The sequence below is a fragment of the Sus scrofa genome, chromosome 1 (assembly GCF_000003025.6).
Source record: "Sus scrofa isolate TJ Tabasco breed Duroc chromosome 1, Sscrofa11.1, whole genome shotgun sequence".
In the NCBI taxonomy this organism is placed as follows: domain Eukaryota; kingdom Metazoa; phylum Chordata; class Mammalia; order Artiodactyla; family Suidae; genus Sus; species Sus scrofa.
Genome location: NC_010443.5, coordinates 123,279,603 through 123,299,958, shown reverse-complemented (window position 1 = coordinate 123,299,958; position 20,356 = coordinate 123,279,603). Strand labels below are relative to the sequence as shown.

Below are 20,356 nucleotides of genomic sequence, written 5' to 3'. Positions count from 1 at the left end.
CAGGAAAGCTTTCTGGTCCTGAAGGAGAGAAGAGGGATGGGAACCAAGAAAGAATAGCTTTTCTTAAGGCTCCTTTTGGAAAGGATTTGGGAGATAAACTGACTAATCCAATTAAGGAAAGCTGTGATTCCCAGATTCAGAGACTGAGGGCAGTGGCCACACATAGAAAAAGACGTTTTAGTAAATCACTCAAAAACACTTCTTTCAGGGCCACGACCCAGCGGTGTGATCCATACAGAACAGGGGATGAGGATGATCCTAACCTGCCGCATCATCCTAAGAAGCATCTATAAGAATCAGTCTTTTCATAATCATCATGGTCTTTCCAAATCTGATCATCCCTCTTTTGGCTTTCTGAAACTATTAGGTTTACATGCATAAATGTATGTATGCACATATTCCAGTTCTAGCTCTGATTCAGTTTGAGGTAGGGTAGACCTCTACTGCTTGGCTAGTTGTGATGACTCAATAGAACCGACTCCCTCTCCCCAAACCAAACACCTTGGTTTGATTCTTTCAACATCAATGAAATTAACAATCCTCCTCTTTTCTCTCCTCCTCTTTCTACAATCATCCATTCTTTCCAAGTGCCCTCTTTCATGTCACATCTTTCTTTCAAGCTCCAATTTAAAAATGCATCATGTAATCACCACCCTCTGCCAGTCAGAACTGGCTTCCCTTTCTGAAGAGAGCAGAAGAGGCGGTGTCTGCCAAGCAGGCATCCCTGGGCTGAGTGCTTTACACACATGATTTCATTTAATCCTGTGAGGCATTTTATGAATGAGGAAACGGGCTTGCTGAGTAATTTCCCCAAAGTTACACTGGTGGTAAGTGACAGAGTCCAAATGGGAACCAGGTGTGCTCTTTCTACCACTCATGGCACCTAGTCTGCCCTGCCTTCTTCCCTCATTGGTGTCTATGTGAAATTATAGCCTTCATGTTTAGGTCAAATTGCTAGACTGCATACTCCTAGAGGGCAGAACCGGGTCATTAGACTAGAATTATCCATGCAGCATCACCTTTGCACACCCAAAACACATACTCTAGGTACTCAACAAGTAATTTTAGAAAAAGTGCATAAATGACTTGTCAGTAAGGAAAGAATCATTATCTATCCCAATATACCCTGTATGCAGCAGCCACTGGCCTTTGCCTATGAAGCTGCATCTGACTCTGAATCATAATATAGCACCCACTTAGAAAATGGAAAGCCTTTTGTTTTTTTAGAAGACTTATGATTTATGTCCTTAACATCACATTCTAAAGCTTTCTTTAAACTCATACCATAAGAATGGAGTAATCTTCCATTTCATGTTTGCTTAACTAATTGATTCTTTTTCACCCAGAGACACTCCAGTCTATCCTAGAGCTTCTAAAACTAGCCCACAAATGAGAAGAGAGGTCAATGCGTCTCAATATGATATAAGTACTAAGCCTGGAAAATCATCTCTCTCTCTCTCTCTCTCTTTTTTTTTTTTTTTTTTTTTTTTTTTTTTAGGGCTGCTCTTGCAGCATATGGAGGTTCCCAGGCTGGGGCTGAATCAGAGCTGCAGCTGCCAGCCTATACCACAGCCACAGCAATGCCAGATCTGAGCCACGTCTGTGACCTACACCACAGTTCACGGTAATGCCAGATCCTTAACCCACTGAGCAAGACCAGGGACTGAACCTGGATCTTCATGGATACTAGTCAGATTCATTTCCACTGAGCCACAAGGGGAACTCCTAGAAAATCATCTTTAAAGTAATTCTATTGGCCTTTCACTCAGATAGAAGTGAGATATTACCTGCCCCACCAGACCTTTCAGTGCAAGCCAACTGGGGACACTTTCTGACTCCCAAGAGGGAGTACAGTTTCTCAACAGGGCTGAAAGGATTGATCCCCCTACCCTGACTGAAAAGCAGAAACCAGTGGTAGCTCCCACCCTCTGTGGCTTCTATTCTCTGGAGCTAGAAAGGAGAAGTGTACTGAACTGGAATAGTAATAAATAGGAAGATGTCCACTTACACGTGTTCACGGGAGGGCACTGCTCACAGGGAGTTCCCCAGGCTTTACCCAGAGAACAGCAGCAGGAAGCCTTGGAAACACCAACTCCAATTTCATTGCTACAGGCTGTATCTCCATTGTCTCCTCGAGGTCGAACATCCAAATAGCAATTTCCAGAGCGGGTATCTGTTTACCATACACACACACAAAAGTGTCAGGCAAATTCTTCTGATGTCAGGGTTGAAAAATCAAATCTCTTCAGAGACTTTTAAAAACCACAGTTTACTAAGAAACTAAAAAGGGCCCTAACACATATACTGGAATTTACCAGGAGAAACACACACACACACACACACACACACACACACAGTATAAACCAGATTTAGGAAATGTTTAAATTTTTATACTATTACTTGTTTAAAATGCGAGAATGCAATGTTGAATGTTGCTTTTTAAAATAACAAAAGTATGTTTCTTTGAAAAGTTTGTAAGATCTTACCAACACAGCCAACTCGAGTTGGATTCAGCTCAAAATCGGGTGGACAGTCACAGGTATAGCTGCCTGGAGTGTTGACACAGTTTCCACTGATACACGTGGTTGGATCCAGACATTCATTAACATCTAAAACCAAACAGCAAGGGACAGAGTTATCCCCCAACCAGTGGGGGGCAGGCGTCACCATAAAATGGTAGTGCCAAATCTAGGGCTCCCAGCTAGAATTTTTAAGAGTTACTAGTTATAATTACCCCTAGCAATATAGTCTTCCACTTTTGAAATAAACCCCCTCAGGAAGGAAATATGTCATAGGCTTTGGTCTTTTTCCCCTGGAACATATTTAGCATTCAAATTTGTCATCAGGAGAAAATATAACTTTGGAACTCGGAAAAATATTCCAGTGAAGGTAACTGAAAGCAAAACATTACTGTGACCTCGGTCAACCAAAAATTCAGACACAGGTTTTAAGAAAATATATTTAATATGTGCAGCTTGTTATTTTATCAAATTAGAGCAAGATGTCCCAGGGAGCCCTCAGGAGCGGGCGACTTCTGCTGCTTCCCCTGCCGGGCGTGCTGGCCCTGGGCCGGGCCGGTGCAGCTGATCACAAGCGCAGACGCCTGCGAGAGGCTTAGCCTGTTCCTTCAAGCCAGCTCAGAGACTCTCTCCCATCACCCATGCTCAGTAAAATATTTCCCTTTCAGTTTCTATTCTAAAAACATGTACAGAATTCCAAATATCAAGGACATGCGTTATAACAAGTTCCATGCGTGTGCAATCCTTTTGTCTACTTTGAATACTTGCGAAATATTCAAGAACAGACAAGCTGACTCAGAGAGGAGTGAGAAAGGAAGCAGGAGGATCCCTTCCCTGGGTCTAGAGCTCAGACCTCTGACCCTCCTGGAGGTTCCATCACAGAGAATTCTTTGGCTCTAATTGAATGTGAACTTTCAGGGACAGTGCAGAAATCAGGGCAGGGGGGAATGATGCTGGTGGTGATTCGGGGCAGTGAAGAGAGGGCTTGGACCATGGAGAGGCAACTTCCTGTGGTGTGCTAGAGCCCAGCTTGGTGTCATAACAATTTTTAAGAAAAAACCAAGAGAAGAATGTGTACCTGGGAGAGAATATCTTAGTCCAGACCAATCTGGGGGAGATGGTGGTGGTGGTCATAATTGGAGAGCCGCTGAGTTAAGGTTTGTCTGGGCAGTTGGAAAAATTAGGCTTTTCCTGAACTCTTGAGCCCATACAAAATGGAACTTGTTTCCTTAGTATCCTTGAACAGAAGGGGAGACTAGGATGGAGAAATGAAAACGACTCTCTAAGTCTGAACTCAGAGCCAAAGTGAATCAGGGGATGGTCGATCTACAGAGAACCTACAGCTTTTCTAACTTTTTTCTTATATTCCTGGAGAGTGCTTTACTTTAGCAAAAAGTGATGGGAACACACTAGAAATGGATGGCTGAATTCTATGCACCATGTTCTCTGGTAACCACCAACGGGCCAGGGCTAGGAAGGAGCAAATGTCTCAGTAGAGAAGCAGAGGGGGAAACCCATGATCCCAGGGCATGGCTCGCAAAAGGAAACCCTCTGAAAATGCACCCAAGAAGAAAGGCATGTGGCAAGCCCGGCACATGCCTCTGCAGCCACGAGTTCAATCCTAAGGCTGATACCTCTGCTCCTTCAACCCTCTTTGACTCTTTCCTCTGCATCCTCATGTGTACTCAGTTCCAGGTCTGAGGAAATGGAGGCTGTGATCCATAATGCTGCCTCGCTGCTTTGCTTTTGTGACTCTGTGGCTATCCTTGTGTGGTTCTCGGATGCACCTGGGAGCAGGTTTCCACACCAATGGACGCCTTACCTGTGCAGTTCCCGCCACTTCTGTCCAATTCATAGCCGATCTCACACTCACAGCGGAACAGACCGGGGAGGTTATGGCAAGTTCCAAAGACACAGATATTCGGAAGAGAGCACTCATCAATATCTTGGGGAAGGATGAAAAAGGGGAGATATTACTTTTTTTGGCTAAAGAAGCTGCCTAATGTAATTAGGCAAATGATGTTATTATTAAGAACCTGAAAACTATCTATCACCCTTGGTCCTTCTCCAATAGACTTTTATTAGATGTTTTGTCACCTATAAGAAAGTCTCCCAGGTGAGAACTTAACTCTTCTTAGCCCCATTACACACAAAGCAGTGGGCTGAGCATTTCATGTATATGACCTCATTTCTGGTGTTTCACATAGGTCCACATGGCTTTTGTAAATTTAGAGCCAAACAAGCCACCTATACTAAATTCTTTGGCTGTTCTTATCCATACATAAATTGTTTTTGCTGTGAGTTAAAATGTTAAGAACCTCAAATGTTTTGTGGTAACTTCATCATTAGTTTTATAGTCTTTGCACTCCTAGTGCTATGGTGTGTGTTTGCAATTGTTGATGGAGATCTAGAAATAGCAGATGCTCTTCCCAGGCCTCGCGCTTGTAGAATTGACACACAGGCACATTTTCAGCCTTGAGATTGGACTGGCTTTAAATAGCCATGCACACTCTGCCCGTGATGTTTAATATATTGAGAACAAGCAAACAAACAAAACTTTCCATGACAGCATGAAAGGGAAGCAAACTTTCAGTGTGCCTATTGGTGTTCCCAGAGGTGGCACTGTACCTGTTTTCGTTGGATGGTCAGAGCAACAAAAGTAAACCACACACTAGGCACATGATCAAGCGCATAATATAGTTTCTTGCCTCACAGGAATTTTGTATCAAACTTTGCCTATTTAATATAAACTGTATAAAGAACATTCAATGGTCCCATAACAAAGAAGACTATTTCCATAGAATTATAGGAGGGAATTAGTATACACATCATAGCTAAAGATGGGTTCTGAGTTAATGCCCTATTAACTAGCAACAACTATTTGTTAGGACATTAATCGGGGTCTTGTTTAAACCTCTACTGTCCATCGTTATCATGTGTTTATTTCTATTGAAATCTTTTCAGTGCACTGTGGTCACTAATTCCTCTCAATGAGGGATAATGTGCTTAAATTTGACAAGTGTGGGTAAAGAGAAGAATCTTGTGTTTCCCAGGGGTATCCATCCTCGGCCAGCAGGCTCTTGGGACTCTTCCTATTTGACCCAACTCTTTGAAAAGATGGAGCCTTATGCTGAGAGACATCACAACACAGAGCATTATCCCCACTGAACAAATTTGCAAAAGACTGTTCCTTGCTCATATATATTAGATATTTAGAGACCAGGTAAGACATACTTGGGCCATTATTCTACCTATGGACAAAACTGTCTGCTCTGCTGTTATTTTAAAGGTTTGATTTCTAAAAACTCAACCATAGCAGAAATTTAAAAATTATGTTTCCATGTTTAAAGAGAATCCTTCACCATCAGGGCACCAGTGCTTGGAGTTCTTCCTCCCCAGCAATGGGGGTGAATACGCTACACTGGATTGGTTATCCTCATTCTCTTATGACAAACGGGTGTACCCTTGTAAGCCATCTGGCAAAGGCTGGATGTGCAGCTTTTTTCTGCACAAAGAGAAATGGTCCAGCAGGAGACCTAATCCCTTCACAAACTGAACTGACCAGGTTAGATGGTCAAGTCACACTTCAGTGTAAAAACACCAAAACAAAGACCCTATCAGGAATGTTTACATAACCTGATCTCATCAGGCCCTGCAAGGCCCCTCAGCTTCCCCCTCAGTTACTTACCTTCACAGGCTTTCCTGTCAGGACTGGGCACGAAGCCCATGTCACATTCACAGCGGTATCCTCCTGGAGCGTTTAGGCACTGGCCATTGCCACACAGATTCAGGTTCTCAGAGCATTCATCCAGATCTACAGCCAGGAAGGAAAGCAAGTTACTCTTCCTTCATTAAGAGCTTGCTGATTTCTCACATCCAACGGTTCTTAACATTTTCAACTTCTTAAGGGTTGTGGTGTTTCATCATTTCTCCGCTACACATTTAAACTCATTTTTCTCTCTTGGATATTAATATTGAATATTTAGTGAACCTGAGGTTCAGATATGGGATCTTAAATGCTAAATTTTCTCCCACAATGTAAAATGGGTAATAAATCAAATGGATCATTCACACTAAAGCTTCTGCAAGCAGGGTCATCAATATGAGACACTTCCATGACAGGAAGTAACATGCCCTGGTTTGTACCTGTTTCTCAGGCTTCAGGCTCAGCTCAGGTGGGCAGCAAATGACCCAGAATAGCAATTATAGAAGAGACCACAAATTCCTACCTGCTTAAACTCTTCTGCGTTTTGCTAATAATCACAAGCATTAACTAGGAAACACATGAACCATATTTGCCTGATACATGAAACTCAGTATTTTCTAAAAAGCAATGAGAGGCTTATGATGACAAAGTTTCACTGAGTTAAAAACAGTTTCAAATATGATGACATATTTAGTGAGTTAAAAAAAAATTCCAGGTAAATCACTTAATGGGCCCTAGCCTCTTTTATATATAAATGACTTCTTGTGAGCAGAGTGCTCAGGATAAATTAATGCTTCAAGTCATAAAAGCAGCTATGCTACCTGATGACCAATGAGAAATGAACCTCAATATCTGATTTAATACCAAAGCCCTGACTTAAAAAGTGCTGTCTGTATATACATGGTCATGCTAAGTGTATCATGTATGTATACAATCATGCTTATAATCATACATATTTAAATATAGATCATAGTTCACATTAATTCTATGACTATTCATTAGAGTTGAGAAGAAAATGTCATTAATATATTGTAAAATGGGAAGAGAAGGAAATCCTTTCAAAGCCATTACAAAATTCTTACACCAATGTGGAATGATAACAATGATGGCTAGTGGGAGAAAAAGATGGACTATTGATCTGATTCAGAACATATAATTTCTCTTCCTCACATAGTTTCCTACAGCAAGTTTATTCTTGGGTTTCATATGGAAAACAAATCAGCAGTGAGAAATAGGCCCCAAATTATAAAGGCTAAGGATGATAAAAGAAGTGTGATTTGTTTTAAACTCATGACATCATTACACACATATACATCAACTATATAACTAGAGATACACATATGTAACTATATATTTAGTTTCTGAGATCACTCTAAATTCCCATTCCACACGGATGTAGTTTCAAATAATTAATCTCTTCTGTTTCAAGTTGTTTATAACTGACTCAGCCTTCAGCAAAGACTTAATGGTCTGGAAGGCATGGAGCACCTTGCTTTGCTGGCTGCCATTTCCACAGCTATTTCTAACAGGAGCCTCCTACCTGTACAAGTGAAGCCATCTCCGGTGTAGCCCTCCTTACAGAGGCAGCGGTAAGAGCCCATGGTATTCTTGCAGTCTGCATGCTGGCTGCACATGTGTGTTCCATTGGAGCATTCATCCAGATCTTAAGAGTGACAAACAGAAAATGTGACATTTAGAACCGATAATACACAAATTTAATTTATCTTTCCAGCATTGATATTTTCATATCTATCACCCATGCAGTTCATAAGAAGCAATTTCTGTGATTTTCCAACCCACCAGTACACTTGATGCCATCTCCGATCCACCCGGGGCTGCAGCTACATTTGAAGCTTCCTGCCGTGTTGGTACATACAGCGTGCCTGTCGCAGTTGTGTGCTCCAATTTCACATTCATTGATGTCTGGAAAAATAACCAGTGGTTTAGGAAAAAAAAAAAATGTTTAGCACAGATACCTTTTGGATCTTTCAAATAACTTAGCAATATTCAAAAGTTGACTTGTTTTCATACTTCTCACAATATAACATAGATTGGTTTAGCATCCACATGTACATTCTACATAAATCAAACAGTTTTAAATTTCAGTTTATAAAGAACAACAAACATGATGCTGCTTGCTATTGCTGACTCTAATTACTTTCCATTATTTTAATGAAAATGTCCAGTCATTGCAAAACAAAATGAACCTCCTTCCAGTTGACAGTCTTAAGTGAGTTGCCTAGCCTTCCATCCTATTAACACTCACAGTCATGTGTTTCAATTCCCAATATCTTTATTAAATCAACCACAGAGAAATGTGCACATTGCTTTCGTATCTCATACAGATGAAGGAATACAATGTTGTTAGCTTGTTAGGAAACTTTTTCAATCATATTGTACATACTAAACATGATTTCATTCTTAAATATAAAACTATTATTTCATCATGCTTTATTTCTATAAAAGTTTTACTTTAGATATTGTTCATTCAAGCATTTGCAGAGAATATTCCGTAAGGCAGTATGTGAACTATCTTTCCTCTAGCTTCTCAGAGTCCTAGCACTTTGGGACCCAAATCTTCTTGTGTATTTCCTGTAAAACTCAAATCAATTCAATAGAGATTTTTCTGTAAAGGAGAACCAGACTAGGGGTCACACTGCTAAGACTCCAAATTCTCAAAAATTCTCCATTCTTCAAAATTCCATTTCCAAATTCATCTAAGACAGACTCTAAAATATAGAAGTGTTACAGAAGAGCAGATAAAGTATAAAGCAAAACATGTTTGTTTCCTGTGGTATTGTGTTATAACGAGAAATATACATTTGGTCTTCGTCCTGTTTCTGGCACAGAGTTCCTAAACCCTTTGGAATTTCCTAAGTGCTGAGTGTGATGAAGGTGTCTTTTGTTATGTTAATGAGGTGACTTTTGGAAAGCACGGAGGATGGGGGCTGGTTGCCAAGAAAACCAACTACATGATTAGAAGGTTGGAATTTTCAGTCTCCCCTACCCCACACCTCTACGGAGAGAAGAGGAGCGGAGGTTGACTCCATCTTGAATCCATCACCGAAGGCCAATAGTTGAATCAATCATCCATATGTAATCAAGCCTCCATAAAAAGCCAAATGGGTAGGGTTTGGTCAGCTCTAGCAAAATCAATCAAACCCAAGGAGGGGAGGGTGGGAACCTCTGATTTAGAGACAAATGGTCATGTAACAAACAATCCGGACTTGCAATTGGTATCTCAAGTAGGGACAACTTTATGGGGCTGAGCCCCTAACCTGTGGAATCTGACCCTATCTTCAGGTAGATGGTTGTCAAAATTGAGTTGCAGTAAAAGACAGTGAGATAGTGCCATAATTGGAATTGGCACCAGAATCTTATTTCCCCAAATTCATCCATTATATAGTGAAAGAGAGACACTTAACCTCATAATCAACTTTTTCAATAACTAAGAATAAGAACTCATAGGTATAGATAGTATGATTCTACATGGAAACCAGTATCTAACACAAAAGTTAGGTTAAGAAAATGAATTTTGGCATATGAAATGTTGCAAGAATTTTCAGTGATCCCTTTATAGTGGCATGAAATGGAAAGGGCAAGCAACTTATGTTTACCCTTTTGTTTACTTAAGAAGCCCAATTAAATGATTTGAAAGTGTTTGGAAACATGCTCTTTGCCAAATGTTCCATCTGAAGTTCTGAAATGATCCTGAGATCTCTGGCTTCTTTATAACTTCTAGAGAAAACACAAAATTACATAATGTCATTTTTCCCTACAAAAATACTTTGTAATATCACTAATAATTATACAATGAAAACATGCCTGGAAGAATGTTCTTCCAGTACCAATGTATTGTATAGGTGAGTTTTAATGTAACCTTGGCAGCTATGTGAACTTATTGAGCTATCAAGGCAGGTCAGGAGAGGCACATACCAGGCAGCTTTAAACTTGTGACTGGGAGCTTTAACCAACTGACTAATTGAGCATGAAACATTCCAAGGAAATGAGGGGGAAGGCCAGCCCAGGGATAATAGTGTAAATAAGCAGGAGAACTCAAGAAAGCAAGCCTGACCTAGGGGTTCCCAGGCCAGGGTCAGGGACACTTCTTTCTTTCTCAGATAATCACTTGCTTAGAGATAATGATGCAAAGCACTAGTCTTGCAGTGTCCTGCCTTATGTCCCTCCTTTCTCTGTCATGATATCCGAGTTAGGTAGAAACAATGAACTCAACTGCCTAAGTACCGAAAACTTTAGATGTTATAGAATCAAGGCATTTTCTGAGTGCCAAGACTTTCCTAATCTTCAGTTTCTCAGAGGAGGAAACAGAGGTCCCCAAAGGCGTGAGAACTTGCCAGGGCCCCAAAGTCAGTAAGGGGCAGAGAGGGGAGCACCTGGAACTCACCTTCCCCACCCCCAACTTGGTGCTCTTTACTTGGGGCACAGCTGCCTAATCAGGCTAATTTCTTTAGTCACATTAAGACTGTATTCTAAGTCCAGCTTAGGAGTCCTGCTTTCAAAATCTTGGTAAGTATGAACAGATTTAGAGAAATATTCTCTAGCACAATTTTCAGAAATGATCATAGCCTGTCAATCTAGTAATCCTGTTATCTTTTTCTTTTCAATGTTCTAATAACCAAAGATACCCTTATTTTCACAGGGAATTTTTACCTTCCATATTTAACCTTGCTATTAGGAAAATAACCTTTTTTTAAATTTTTTTTTTTTTTTTTTTTTTTTTTTTTTTTTTTTTTTTTTAGGGCTGCTCCTGCAGCATATGGAGGTTCCCAGGCTAGGGGTTAAATTGGAGCTACAGCTGCTGGCCTATGCCACAGCCACAGCAATGCCAGATCTGAGCCACGTCTGCGACCTACACCGCAGCTCATGGCAATGCCGGATCCTTAACCCCCTGAGGGAGGCCAGGGACCGAACCTGCAATCTCATGGTTCCTAGTTGGATTCGTTTCTTCTGTGCCACAATAGGAACTCCTGGAAAATAACTTTATTTTTTTTTAAGGAGACTTTCTCTTCTTTTGTTATCATTAATAACATATTAACATAAATTTCCAATTCGAGAAAATATCTGCAGCTTTATCACAACATTTTCAGGGTGAAAAGAAATTATATTTGCAAGAAGCCATGGATTAAGGGCTTTGGGATAGGAGGAGAGAATAATTCGGCAGATAATATTCAATTATCCATTTTGTGAGTATTTGTAGAAGTCATTATCTCAATGGCTGACATTGCTGGTATGTAACAAGGGAATTAGACTTGATCATAAAGTGTAAAGAGATCTCTGAGAAAAAGGCTTCTGCATGTATGTGTGTGCATGTGCCGACAACTACTCATTCAATTGTTTCCATGGCAGACTTGGACCTAAGATTGCACCTGATTATAAAAGCAAACAGAAGGGGAAACTGAGCCATAATGGAAACAAGCAAACAAAAATACTATATGCAAACACTCAAGTCTTCAATAATGTGAAAGAAACACAGCACATGTTTGCCAAAAACATCTCTTCCTGTACAAATGTTCTCTTTCCCCCACAAGTTTGCTCCAGACAGAAAATTCCTTTTTAAGATTAAGAACAAGCATAAGCCAAGAAAAGCAAAGAAATTCAAATTCGGGGCTGACACTGCAACCTCCCTCACCCCACTAAAGCTCCCTTAAAGAGACTCAAAGGTCCTACTTGCATGGCTCTCTTGAAGGGCAAGGGTATATAGTCTGAGAAGACCTTACGCCTAGGTTCTGAGTGTGTTTCACTCAAATCTGATGCTCGAGGGAGAGTGCTCTGAGCTGCTCCGGCCTCCTCTTGACAGTCATGTCTCGAGAAGCTGTGTCACCAATACCTGCCTTCCTGCCATCTGGGCCTCGGTCATGAGCACCCTAACCGGGCAGAGCCAGAATCTCCTTGGTGAGGCGGGGAAGAGGACGTTAGAGTGAGTGGAGAGGCCAAACATGAGGGCTACTAGGATTTCTCAGTTTGGACCCAAAATGAAGCCAAGGGTCTTTTGCTGAACACCCACAGAGTTTTTCACAGGCTTACAGCCAGTTGAGGACAATTAGCAATGATAAGAAGCTGGAAGGAAATGCGAGTGGATTTTCACTGAGAGCTGGTGGTTCCAAGGTATATGATCCTCTTTCATGGACTAAGTAAGACCCACAGCACCATGACTCGTGCGAAAGGCACAGAGTCTGAGACATGGAACTGCCCAGCAATCCTGCCATTTTAACTAAAAACAATTTTGACTCTAATAGTATGCCTTACTCACTGCCTGAGGGAGCCCAGGAAGAGAGGGAGGTCTTACAGATTCGCTTATGAAAGCCAGGACCTGCCAGGGGTGGCACCAGGCAGCAACCCAGTTTTTCTTCATCCAATTTGTTGTCTGATTACAATTATGGAGCATGAGTGTCAGAAGCCTTGACAGCGTGGGCCACAGGAAAAAAAAAAATGTAATCCAGCCCCCTTAAGGGAAGGATACAAGGGCTGTGTTCTAGGTTTCAAGGAAATGTACATTCTTCCTCCATCAAATCCAATGTTACCCTCAGCCATAGCCATGATGTGAACAAAGCTTAAGGAGAAAAAAGAAACCCTTAACATCTGTGTGGGCTGGGAATGTAAGTCAGTGGGTGGATTCTGAACACTGCTAAAGTGATTGGGGGAGAAAAAAAAAAAAAAAAACATGTTTATTTGTTAAAATGGAAACAATCAGTAATGACAAGGGAGCTGAAATATTTAGACAAAGCTGTAATGGAACCCAGAGGACATTTTTTAAGTTCTCATGAAACAAAGTCCCTCCCTATGAAATAGCATACATATTCTTAGAATTCCTTTACAAATTACTCATTAAAATATATGCAGACATATTAGATGTAGGCATACACACTGTAAATGTGTAGAAATAGATGTAGATACATTTCTTTTGTCTGACGTCAAAACAGAGTTCCGGGTCTGTTCCCTACTGTTATTTGTTGTGAGGCTTGCTTATCCCATTAGGGGAGATACATATCTCTATTTACATAAGTTGCCTGGGACATTATAAACACTTGTCTTTAACATGACTATCACCAAGGGAACCTGATGGTATTCTAAATTGTGAGTGACACTAATTTTAAACTAAAAGCAGGCCAGAAGAGCCCCAGTTACACGGGATTAAAAACATTTTGGCTCAGATTTTTAAAAACTTGTTTTTAAGTATACCCAACTCACTGCCAATTCCTGTTTGTGTAAGTCATTTTCAACCAAATGCAATACTTCGAGTTGTTAATAACAGTATTTAATAACAGTATTTGAACAGTACTTACGGGGACTTCTTTTCCTTCCTGCCTGAAGCCCCCCACCCCACCCCTGTCCTTCCAAACTTCACTGGAGGGCTGCTTCCCCGGTGGGAACACTTGCACAACGGCAGAGCACCCTGGTGAGTTCCTCAAGCTCATGGCTACTATGGTATCAAAGGGGCCTTGAAATTCAATTCTCTCTACAGATGAAATTGCAAAATCATTTAGGCCACCACTTACAAGTGGGAAAGGGGGATGGTGGCCCTTGGGGAAAGATATAGAATATTCCTTGAACTTTGCTTCTCTGTTTCTGTTCATGTGATTTACTAAAAGACTGCCATTCTGAATGTCAAACTGGTGTCATCTCATCTGACGTGGAATACACATTGATCATCACTGCAGTCTTAGTGTCTGTGCAAACTCAATCATGAAAAATGTTTTTGCATATACAGCATAAGTTTTCTTTCTTTAAATTCATTTCAAGCATATCAGTAAATAGTAGTATAGAATTTTGCTAGACTAGAAGTTATGTTTTTAATTTAAATGGCTTCTAGACACTGTGTCTATGTGTCTCACTTCATAATGGCAACAAATAGCTGTGATTTACTGACCAGCTACTGCATGCCATATACTGTGCCAAGGATATCACATACATTATACCTTATTGACCTAAAATGATAATAATGCCACTTGAAAATTTAAGCTTTCTTCATGGTATGAGGTCTAAAATAATCAGCCTCTGCATATGCCTCTTTTAGCTGGAATTTGGAGCATGAAATTCTAGAAATCTTTTTCTTATGGGGAACGAAGACTGTCCCATTAGATTAACTTTTCCCTTCATAAAGATCACAGTTCTCTGGGTTGAATTTCAGTGAGTTCAACTCAGCCAGACAATGGTATTAGCATCTATCAGGTAAAATGTAATATTGAGCAGTCCTACCTTCCCTTATCAGACTAACACCCCTTATCCTGAGTCCTATATTTTTAATGGAAGCTAAAAATAAAGGTTCAACCACAGACATACTAAGCTAAGCATCATTTATATCCCAGAGACCACGTGAGGACCTAAGATTTGAAACTCTGTGCCTTTTATCAGAATGGACCCCGGTCATGCTTCACATGAAGACTAATATAGTCAGCACGAAAATACTCTAACTTCATGCTTCTTTTTATAATTTTGCTAGATTGTCATTTTTGAACCAATAGTAATTTATTGGTGAGATCTGTGTATGTATATATTTAAAACATGACATTATTGAACAGTTTACAATGATAATACATATATTGGAAACTTTCTTAAGAAATGTCAATATTGGAGTTCCCACCATGTTGTAGTGGGTTAAGAATCTAACTGCATCAGCTAGGGTCACTGCAGAGCAGGGGGTTAGGTCCCTGGTCTCAGGCAATTGGTTAAAAGATCTGGCACTGGAGTTCCCATTGTGGTGCAGCAGAAATGAATCCGACTAGTATCCATGAGGATGCAGGTTCGATCCCTGGCCTCTTTCAGTGGGTTGAGGATCCGGTGTTGCCATGAGCTGTGGTGGTGTAGGTTGCAGACGTGGCTCAGATCCCAAGTTGATGTGCCTGTGGTGTAGGCCAACAGCTGTAGCTCTCATTTTACCCCTAGCTTGGGAACTTCCATATGCTATGGGTGTGACGCTAAAAAGCAAATAAAAATAAAAATAAAATAAATTTAAAATAATAATAATAAAAAAAAGATCTGGCATTGCTGCAGCTATGCATAGGTCACAGCTGTCGCTCAGATTCAATCCCTGGCCTTGAAACTTCCATATGCCACAGGTGCAGCCACCAAAAAAAGTCAATATAATTAAGGATATGTACATTTACCACATTGCTGATATGCAAATATTTTAATGTTTAAGTCACAATGGCTTGCCAAGCTGGCTTTTGAAATTAAAATCTATTATCTGTAAAGAAATTATGTATTTACCAAATTCAAGCTCACCACGGTCTCCATTAAGTTTTAAATTATGCTATATGCCATAATATGTTTTATTACTATAGAGAACTATAGTAAAACTTCATTATTCTACATGCTAAACATCACTGCCTCAAGGGTGAAAACATCAACTAAACACTTAAAAACAACATTATTCACTCAGAGTGACTTCTTCCATTTGATATTTAATAGAATAATCTATAAATATGGGTGAAAAGAACTTCTTATGCACTGTTGGTATTAAACAAACAAAACTAATGGTTTAATTATTACTTTATGAGATTTGCTAAATCCTGAGCAAAATCCCTAATAAAAACTTATTAGGGCTAAACCAACTTAATGCTTTACAAGCACACTAATTTAAGGGACTGGAAGATTGATGAGAACTTATGAAATATATGAACTACAGGATGTGTTTTTAAAAAGCAATTCCACTCATAAAACCTTAAATGAAAGTGTTGGCAACAGAGGGTATTAAGAAAGGTCTTCTTTAATAAAAGGGTACAAAGTTTGGTAATTAGCATGTTAACTACTTTGATATAAAAATGTTATTTTAACCTCATAAAAATGTTGATATTGAAAGTGTTATTTTTAGTGGTAATTTATCCCATATGCCTTTTTGTCACAGGTAAAGGAAAAAAACAAAATCTAAACTAGAGTATGTCAAGTTTCAACAACATACAGGCTAAGTTAATGAAAAATATTATTACACAAAACACTTTACCATGCAGTTAAAATATTAATAGTATTAAAACTTGTATTAGTCTATAATTACGGTAGCAATCTCTTAACCACTTAAGGTTTTACTGTTCAACTTGAAAAAAAAACATACCTGTACAGCCAGTTTTTCCTTTTTTGCCTGAATATCCCATATCACAATGGCAGATAAATGAACCTTTAGTGTTTTCACAGGTTCCACTTAGGCAGATATTTGGATTCAGGTCACATTCATTGACATCTGTAAATGGCAGATATTATTAATACATATAACCATTTGTTTGATATCACTGAAAACTTTTTCCCTGAGATAAAGCAACTATGACAAGTAAATAGAAAAGATGAAATATTTTCACTCATAAAGGAAAGCGTATCTACATTGTTCACTCTCGTCTGCTTTCTACATTGCAGACTGCCTTTTTATCTAGGCCATAGCTAGTCAAGTAATCAAATAAGCTGATTGACTGTGGGCTGGGGATAGAGCCTGCTTATGTGACAGTCTAGAAAATATTTTACAACAGCATATTCTGTTGCCAGATGAAAATTTTAATTCAGACTGCACGATGCCAATGTCTTGGTTCCATCTTTTAAAAGAAAAGATAGATGCAGATAGTTAACAATCTTCACTTCTTTCCCAAATTAAAAATTATCCTTTTTTTTTTTTTCATTTGCTTTAATTCCTAGAACTTCAGTGAGGGTTTTTGAGAGATACGTATGTGATGTAATTTAAATATTTTCAATCTTGACTTTCATTTCTGGCTAAGATGGAGTAATAGGAACCAAATGTAACTTCTGACCTAAAATAACAACAAAAAGGACAATACAGGCAACAAAAGCAGTGATCCCTGAAAGAAGACAAACTAGGTGAGTTCTACAAATGCTCCAGGTTACTGTGTAGGAAGAGTTTTAAGGCAATGGCATAGAAAGGGTGACAGGTGGAACCAGGCAACGTCCCTGAGTTGAAGGCCAAGGTTGCTAGAGTTCACAAGGGTGAGTAAAGGACAGAAAAGAGATGTTTAGAAAGAGAGACAGAGAGACATCTTTCTGTTCCAGAGATCTGCAGAAGGCTGAACTCAAGTAATCAGACGAGTAGTGATCAGTACATTCATGTAATGAAGCTGGAGAAAATACCATCCAAAAGAACTAGAAGGACCAGAGTCCTCAGAAGGCCTCGAATTGTGCCTGTTCCTATCAGCCAGACTGGAGAACCTCATAATTCACAGGGAAGCAAGTTGAGCATCCAGCAAGGTCTTTCTTTAGCAATAGAGCAAAGTAGCCCTACCCTCACTGCTGCTTAAAAGCTTAAAAGCAGGACCAGTCCATTTCCAAATAACTTAACTATGTTCCGAAATAAAGCTCAAGCATATTTCTAGGAGTACAAAAATATTCAGCACCTAGTAAGGCAAAATTTATAACATCTGGCATCCAATCAAAAATTACTAGGCATTCAATGAAGGAGGAAAATAGGGCCCATAATGAAGAGAAAAATCAGTTTATTGAAATGATCCACAACTGACACAGGTGATAGAATTAGTAAACAAGGAAATTAAAACAGTTATTATAACTATATCCCCTGTGTTCAAAAGCGAGATAAATGATTGGACATTCTAAGCCTAGACACAGAAGATATTTTTTAAAAAGACTATATCAGACTCTTAGAGATAAAACTTCAATGTCTGAGATTTAAAATATACTAAATTGGATTAAAGGCAGGTTATAAATTGCATTAAAAACTTTAACAGATTTGAAGACAGTAATAGAAACTCTCCAAAACAAGTACAAACAATTCTAGAATTGACTTCATTCTTGTAAGAAATAAATTTTGCTTGCCTTTAATCAAACATTTCAAAAGCCTAAACTCTCTAGTTGGAGCAAGGGAATGGTTAAGAGGACAGAAATAATACACAAACATAAAAGAAACAGCCCTCTAGACAGTGGTTAGCTCAGTTTATATAACACAGCTAACAAGACAATCACATCACAGGCATAAGAAAGTTGCTTTTTGGAACACTGGCCTTGGAATATTATTAGTACTATGTCCCAAAGTATCCTTGCTTTTCCCCATAGATCTACCCACTACCCAAACAAATCTTTATGTAACTTAACAGAGCTCGTGAATAACCAGACAATTAGAAAATTCTGTCTTCTTTGCTTACCTACACAAGTCTTCATGTCTTCAGACGCCATGAATCCATCATAACACAAGCACCTGTACTCTCCAGGTATGTTTGTACACTGACCGCCATCACAGATATTGGGGTTATCTTCACACTCATCAATGTCTGCAGAGGAAACCAACAATGGCATATTGTTGATACTGGCTCATTACTCAGTTACGAAAAGTTAACTAGCCTAAGACAAGTAAACTTGGTCCACTCCCATATAAGACTATTAGCTCTCAACTCCAAATGAAGATCTATATAAATTGTCCCATCAGGTTATCTTGGGTAAAAAAGAAGAGAACCATTTTCAAGGTTTTTAATATTTGGAAGTTCCCTTGTGATGCAGCAGGTTAAGGATCCGGCATTGCCCCAGCTGTGGTTTAGACCACAACTGTGGCATGGATTCAATCCCTGGCCTAGGAACTTCCACATGCCACAAGTGTGGCGAAATAAAAAAAATACGTGTGTGTGTGTGTATATATATACATATACACACACACACACACACACACACACATATATATACACATACACACATAATTTACAACATACAGTTCAGGGTGGAGGTCCACAACCATGTAAAAAACCATCATTTAATTAGCACTTTTATCTCTGATATAAATTTATCATTCAAAATTTATTTTCCTGATGTCAAATTTAAATACCTAATGTCTATTATCTGCTGTTTTAAAGATATTTGAAGGTAAAAATTGCTCTAAATAAGCATATCTACTTAAGTGCATTTTTAGCAAAAATATTTATTTTCAAATTTTAATTTTGAGAGCCAAATTTATATCCAAGGCTTTTAAGGGATATTTTAGTAGGTCCAATAATATAATTTTGGTTCCTAAACCTAAGTATTCTTACTCTGAATGCAAATGAAAACTGGTATTACCCACCTCATTTCCTATCTCTAACTGAAGACATGGCTCTTTCTAGCACAGGGTGATACAACAGCATGTGTAAATTAGACCAGCAGTTCCCAAATTTTAGCATGCATCCAAAACCACTTGGAAGGTTTGTGAAAACAGATTACTAAGATCCACTTCAGGGAGTTTTTGATTCAGTAGATTTAGGATGGGGCCTGAGATTTTGCATTTCTAACACAATCTCAGCAGATGCTGATGCTGATGCTGCCAGTCCAGGAAACACACCCTGAGTAGCACAGAAATAAGCCATAAGATCAGATTCTTCAAAAGTCTGACCAATAAAGAAAATGTGTTTATATTCCACTCACTGAGCATGTGCCAGGTACTATACTGAGTGCTGTGCATACTCTTCCACAAAGACAATCTGAACCCCGCTTTATAGATGAGGGGCTGGATGCCAAGGATCTTAATTAAGAACACACAGCTAAAACATGGAAAAACAAAGATTTGAACCCAGGACTGTCTGACTCCAAATCCCAGCCCCTGAACCACTCTACATAGGGGCTTATTATTGAGAGAGTTCCCAGGAGGCCAAGACCTACTTACCAGTACAAGACCTCTGGTCAGGCATTAGTGCGAATCCCGGCTGACAGCTGCATTCATAGCTGCCTTCAGAGTTTGTGCAGAAGGTCTCACAGCCACCATTCATTATGCTGCATTCATCAATGTCTAAGAAAAAGCAAAATAATATCACTTTCCTCTGTGTTTGTGATGATGGTAGCTGTGTAAAGTTTGCAGGTATGCATGGGTTCAAAAAAACAAAACAAAATACAAAATTATAAAATCATCCTAGGGCAGCTGAAAGTCACTGCATCGTTTGGTTCCTTCAACAAATATTAACCATACACCTACCATGTGCTAGAGATGAGAATCTACTAGTGAATAAGATGGACACTCATAATGCTTATACTGCAGTCAGGGAGTTACATGAATGATTAATTATGCAATATATGGCATGCCATGTGCAATGTAGGAGAAGTGCTGGGTGCTGGGACATAGCTCAGTGATAACAGTGGGCATGCAGGTGACATTCCCTGGGGCACAGACTCCATTCCAAACTTGACACTCAGTTTGGCTGAGGTTCCA

General features: G+C 39.4%; 1 protein-coding gene across 1 annotated transcript in view; it reads right to left on the bottom strand.

Annotated features, from left to right (window-relative positions):
- The window catches only part of FBN1 (fibrillin 1), a 257,639-nt gene that overhangs the window by 59,691 nt on the left and 177,592 nt on the right, over positions 1-20,356 (bottom strand). Inside the window, 9 exon segments of the mRNA NM_001001771.1 lie at positions 2,009-2,173; positions 2,487-2,609; positions 4,342-4,464; positions 6,208-6,333; positions 7,766-7,888; positions 8,026-8,148; positions 16,295-16,420; positions 18,336-18,461; positions 19,817-19,939. Coding sequence (NP_001001771.1) covers positions 2,009-2,173; positions 2,487-2,609; positions 4,342-4,464; positions 6,208-6,333; positions 7,766-7,888; positions 8,026-8,148; positions 16,295-16,420; positions 18,336-18,461; positions 19,817-19,939 — 1,158 coding nt within the window.